Here is a 6,624-nt window from a genome sequence, read left to right as displayed (position 1 = left end):
CCCTATTCGATTGTCTTCGAAAATCAACAGAAGAATAGCTGTCTAGGAACGTAGAAAAGAAATGAAAAGAAATAGAAAAAGATTCTTTTCTTTAGCTAATAATACTAATCTTACATTTCCGGATTTATTTTGTTACGTTGCATGAATTTTAAAAAAGAAAAATGTTGCAATGAAAATTGTTAACACGAAGATTCTATTAAACTGTTATAATATAAAAATAATGATATTGTTCGTTTAATATAACAATCGAATATTTAAATAAAACAAATATTATTCCCACTTACTTGTACGTTCTGCCGAATATGCGTTCATTCGATGATAAATCGATTGATAAGATGAAATAAATTAGGACAATCACGAGGAAGATAACGCGCTACACTTTATCTATTATTTTGCAGGATTAAATTTAACGTTTATTTTTACTTTCTTACTTACAGTATAATATTTATAGATTACTTTTGCCGCTCGTAATGGAATACTCCAATAATCAGTAAAGTTTATGATTTATCGTAACGATACAAATATAAAGGTTATACATCGTACAGCGGGAAGGGTACTTAACCCTCTGATCATCAAAGTAATTTTTCATTCTGATCATAACCAACTATAAGCGTTTCAAAACGTTACGGGAACAAAAGCGTACTAAAAATAGTCGTGTACTGTAAGAAAATGTTAAATAATACTAACCTACTTGTTTATTTATTACTGATTATAAACTAAAATAATAATATTTAAATTTGTTATATTACATGATTGATTACTTTAAAAAATACGATGACAATTCATTCATAAAGCAAATATTGATATCACTCACATTTCTGATCGTGTGCTTTATTTTCTATTAAATTCTCACAATCGTTGGTTTTACTACACTGATTTACTGAAATAAGTGATAGAGATGGGGACACGTGGACAAACTAACACTAATACTATCATTTTAACACATTTGCGGACAGTAACAATTTCAGTGAGCTGTAAAAGTAAACAGGCTAATGAATCGGTTGGTCATTACTTTGGAATGCATAATAATTAAAAAAATTTAAGATTATATATAACATTAAATAAATATAATTGATTCTCTAAAACTTGAGTGATATAGTATTCACGTCCGCGAACGTGTTAATCAACGCTTAACATTTCAATTTAATTGGCTGTATCCCCACTATCATTAACACATCATTAACATTCCTAAAAACTTTGACGCTCAGAGGGTTAAAAGGTGATTTCGCCTAACTTTCGACAATTTTTTTTTAATCCACGTATATTATTCTCTCCTATTTCCTATCTCCCTCAAAATTTAAACACTTTCGATGAGACAAGATGGACGAAGATACACGTGGTATCAAAATAATGCAATTAGTTCTAAAACGATCATTTTTTTTATTTTTATAGGATTCGTGAAAAAAGTTGAACCTTTGGACTGACTGGACCCAGGACTCAAACCCAGGATTCTTTCACTTTTCGGGAGATTGCTTTTCCCATTAAGCTATCCAGGGCCCTTTTTGGTCAACTTTATCACGAATACCTAATAATATTTGGCATGGAGTCGTAGATCTCACATTTTATTAATCGGATACTTTATTCAATCTAAAAAACTGACGTTCATAGTTGTAATTATATCACGATTACAATTTTGTCTCACGTCAATCTAATTTGATTGTAGAGAATAACAAAAGAAAAAGGCAATAATACAAAACATAATAAAATAAAATAGTGTATTTATATAAAAAAAGAATAAATTAAAACTGTAAAACATGTTTAATGCAATTTTAACAAAACTCTTTATAATTGTACCAATCAAATAGGTAGGATTTTAATTGAAATGTAAAATAATTGTACGATCCTTTGGAACAAAAAAGAAGAAAATTAAATCATAGTTTAAAAGAAAAAGGCGATAAAGACCCGATCGAAGGGAAGAAGAGTGAAAATTTCCGAGCGTCTTCGTACTGACGTGAGAAAGTTTACTCTTTCTTGCTAAACTATTTACACGAGGGAGTTTATTTACAAATCCTTCATAATATATCATCAAATATAATCGGATCTTCGCGGTTCGCGTACACTTATATACTTGTCAAAATTGTCACCTCCCTTTAATGACCGTTTGAACAACCCGACTTTTTCTTTCTTTTCTTTTTTTATTTTTCTTCATTTATTTATGTATATCTATTTTTTACGAATCTTCGTCTTTCGACGAATATGAATATTCAAAGATATTCAAATATTCACGTTCTCTCATTTTCTCTCTCTCTCTTTCTTTTTCTATTTCTCTCTCTCTCTTTCTCTCTCTCTCTCTCTCTCTCTCTCTCTTTTCTAAATAAATACATAAACGACAGCGATTCGTTGGTTCGTTATTTGTTATTATTTTTACTTTTTTCGGCACTTTCTAACCACGAATCCGTAAATGAAAAGAAAAAAATATATAAATTTCATATGGGCAAATTGTTAAAATATATCATTATTTAATATATAATATTCAATAAACAATATTTTATTCTTTTGTATATTATGAGCCAGGACAACTACGGTAAACCTTATGTTTGAGATCGTATTCATTTTTGGCAGAAAATTCCATGTATAGTAAAATAATATACCATTTATAATGATGAATTTGCAATAGAAAATAATTCGGATATTCATTCCATTATGATTGTCACATTAAAAACGAAAAAAAGATATAAATAATAAATAAAAGACAGAAAAATAACATAAAAAGATCATAAATAAAATAATAATCACCATACATTTGCAATGAAAAAATAGAATAATAACGAAAAATTTTGGACACGTGGTGAAAATCTTATACGATTCACGGTTACTTATGTTATAGTTGGATTTTGTTGTAAATTTTCATAGTGAATCACGTTACCCTGATTCGAGCTATAACTCGTTGTATTCAGGTAGATTGCTCTTCAAAAATGGATCAGAGCTATGCTCTATCGGGTCAGAAGATGACAGTGAGTGGACGCCGGAATGAGTCGTTTCCTGGTGCTGGGGTCGTTTGATAGGTACCGTATTGACCCATCTGTGGTCCTAGAAGACCACTTGCTTGGACTGGACCCGGATAATAAGTCGATAAACTGGCACCAGGACTCGCTGCTGATGACGTGGACGTTGAGCTACCACTGGACGATCCTTGTTCCGTTCTTTCGTGTTGTTTATTAATATCTGGAGAATCCGCAGCTGGTGACCTTGTTGAGCCGCCCCCACCACCCCCACCCCCAACCCCTTAACGGAACAACCAAACCCGTTTGCGATAAAAGAGAAAAAGTGTTCTTTCTATTCTCCTTTACTTTACNCATACAACAACTCGTGGGAATTAAGTTACCGACCGGCACGTCCTTCGGATTTAATTATACTACACCTATACTAACCCCCACCCCCACCCCCACCATTACTACCACTACCACCACCACCACCACCACCACCACCAGTTACGCTACCAGGACTGGATTCTTCGTAAAGTTTGTTCGGTTCGTAACTTGGTCTAGTGTAATCGGATATCGATGGTTTTGGGTCTATGTAAATCTTCGATTGCTCGAAATATGCCTTCGCCGAATCCAGGTAGCTACGGTCGAGGTATTTTGGACTTGAATCGAGATACTTCGGATCGGAGTACATGCTCATCGCCAATGTGCTTGGTGGCATGTAAGCGGCACGATATTTGTCAGCTTCCATTGAATATTTCATCGCGTCCATAGAACTGACAACCTGTAAGCAGATAATTATTCTGTTCTATAATTATTTTGTAAAGAATTATTTTTCATTTTATCAAAAATAACAAAAATACAGACACATACGTACAGCTCTTACTTCTAACTTGTAATTAAATCTTTTTGTTTTCTGCAATAATACATGATACGTAAAATAAAAATGGAATCTGAAAGAAAAAGCAGATAAAAATAAATAAGAAGAAAGATTACTAAAGAATTGGCTTATCCGTGCGTGAGGACAAACTCACTAATGGCTATAAATTTTCTAACGATAGTCGTCGGCGTAGCATCTTTGCGACAAAGATGGTATCCTCTCTCTTTCTTTCTTTCTTTCCTATCTGTCTATTCATCTATCTGTCCCTTTCTCTCATTGAATCGTTCCAACGACCGACTGCCAAATAAAGGAGACGAAAAAAAGAGGAAACGAATGTGCGTATTCCCGATTCTATAATTCGTGGACGAAGGATCGCGAAGGATTCCCTTTGTCGGATCGTTAAGCGGCTTTGTCCGGATGATTTACATGCAGTCTTAGTCTCGGTTTGCGTTCCTCTCACACACAAACTCTACCTCCTCCCCCCCCCCACCTCCCTCCTCCCGTCCCTAACAACACTTCCTTTTTCGCTCTTTTCTACGCCCAATGGATTACACCTCGGTTCCAAAGAAAACCCGAAAGAGACTCCTTTCGCTACCAACTATTTCTAATGTTTCTAAATGTTTCTTCTAAAAAGAAATTTTCTACAAACACAACATCTTTAATATCTATCATAGCATTCTTTTAATCTTACGGATAAGATTGAATAACAAATTTCTTATCTATCGCGTTACCCCTTTTATCATTTGTCTCGAGCGTTTTCATTTCTCCGTGTATACGAGGATAGTGTTTATGAAGAATGAGTTTCTTTTGTGAATGAAAAACAGAGAGAGAGAGAGAGAGAGAGAGAGAAAGAGACGAGTGCGGTAGGGACGTCATTGTGTATTTTTTTAAAGACGACACACCGTGGCCGACGAAGAGCGATGGCGACGAATGCAAGATAATTAAGTCTTCCTTAGTTGCCGTGAAGGAAGAAGAAGAGGAAGAAGAAGAAGAAGAAAGGGAAAAAGAGATAGAAATAAAAAAGGAATTACAGGAAAGAAGAGAAAAGAACAAATAAAGAAACATCCTCCTCCATCTTCTCCTCGAGTTTTGACGCTAAAGAAGAAGAGGATGAAGAAGAAGAAGAGGATGAAGAAGAAGAAGAAGAAGAAGAAGAAAAGGAAGAAACGATGATAGCAGTCGCCTTGGAATTCTTCGAACGTGCTCGACGCGCTTCGCCAATAATAGCCGCTTGTATCGCGGCATAGCGTCGTTCCAGACGCGTCGGCCATTCAGCCGTTGAATGCAGAAATAACTAGCTATCTGTTTGTCTCCCGTAGCCAGCTGCGGAAATTCATACACAGACCACGGTCTCCGGTTTCTGTTTGCGAAGCCACCCTGGGGCCTCTTTGTTAACGCGCGAATGAAGCGTACCTACACTCTCCACCTCATCCTCCTCCTACTCCATCAGCTCCACCATCGCCACCACCACCACCACCATCACTTCCTACTCGACCTCTCTTCTTTCCTAGATATCCACCAATATTTCTCTCTAACAATCCATCTATCCAACCTCTCTATCCAAATTGCGTTAACAACATTTTTACGAAGCCTATGCACGTTTTCTAACGAATTTAAAATTTTTGTCTTCTCTATTTTTATTTTATTTTTATTTTATTTTATTTTATTTTATTTTATTCTATTTTGTTTCTCCTCAGACGATCAAACGAAAAAAAGTTTCTTCCCGGTAATAATCTCTCCCCGTCGCATTGGATTAAACGAGCTATTCCACGACGTGTCTATCTTTCGTCTAATCTTTTTTTTTTTTTTTTAATACTATCTCTCTCATCGCCAATTAGTATCAAGGCAAGATTCTCTCCGCTTATCCTCGAATTCGATACAAGAAACGTGTCTATACTAGATGTTTGTCGTCTCTTTCATTCCGTAATATAAAAATTCAATTTATGTTTTATTATTAAAGCGATTAGTGCTAACAGATTTATTAGATTAACGTTTCTATGGTTCCATATGCTTTCGATTTAAAACGTTGAACAATTTTGTAAGATTATTATTAATGGAACTGAAAAAAGAAATGATCTCTATCGTTTATCTCGCTTTTAGATAAAATATTGGACTTGTCAATAATAGACTCTTTGACAAAAAACCTTTTCTACGATATGAAAACGAATCGTTAGTCGTAAAAATGCTATAGCAATATTTTCCTTCACGAAATAGGGGAGAAGAGAAGCTAGTGGGTGGTCTTCTTCTTTTCGTGGGTATCGCGATAATAGGTGTTTGTGCGAATGTCGTGCACCCTTATAGAGGGATCACGACAAATCGACTTGCCGATGTCACTTCCGCTGAATCGTTTCCATTCACTAATTGTCCTTACTTTTGTATCCTATCAAACTACGAAGAATCGGAAGATACCGTCCTTTCGAATCTTTCCTATTGTCCAAACATGTCTCTCAATTTCTACGTTTTTTTTGTTTTATATATATCAAAACATTTTTTTTTTTTTTTTTATTCATTACAGAACATACAATCAATTCTCGACGAGAATTATAAGCACTTTAGGCTGACGTGATGTAATAACATGAAATGTACATGAATAATATATAGAATGGTGAGTGTAGATATAATACATTAGTCTCAAATAATATTACGATGTTTTAAATCATTCAAATCTTGTTTTAAGGTCAGAAGGGTADAACCTTTTTWGTCTTCGTACTAGTTCATTTGTTTCTAGTAAATTTTTTGCTAAAGAGTTGGGATGTTTGGCTAAACGGGAGTTGTAGCGTTCATTGAAGCTAACAATTTCTTCTTTTATTGTAGATATTC

The 6,624-nt window shown here is 34.6% G+C and overlaps 1 protein-coding gene across 1 annotated transcript in view; it reads right to left on the bottom strand.

Annotated features, from left to right (window-relative positions):
• Positions 1 to 399: 399 nt before the first annotated feature.
• The window catches only part of LOC106793040 (transcription factor Sox-19b-like), a 32,546-nt gene continuing 26,321 nt past the window's right edge, over positions 400 to 6,624 (bottom strand). The window contains exons 5-6 of the mRNA XM_014759630.1: positions 3,429 to 3,708; positions 400 to 3,225 (exon numbers count right to left, since the gene is read on the bottom strand). Coding sequence (XP_014615116.1) covers positions 2,942 to 3,225; positions 3,429 to 3,708 — 564 coding nt within the window. The 3' untranslated portion in view covers positions 400 to 2,941. The remainder of the gene's footprint in view (positions 3,226 to 3,428; positions 3,709 to 6,624) is intronic.

This window comes from Polistes canadensis, unplaced genomic scaffold (assembly GCF_001313835.1).
Source record: "Polistes canadensis isolate GaletaPanama2010 unplaced genomic scaffold, ASM131383v1 scaffold_10, whole genome shotgun sequence".
In the NCBI taxonomy this organism is placed as follows: Eukaryota; Metazoa; Arthropoda; class Insecta; order Hymenoptera; family Vespidae; genus Polistes; species Polistes canadensis.
This window is presented reverse-complemented; position numbering and strand designations above follow the sequence as displayed.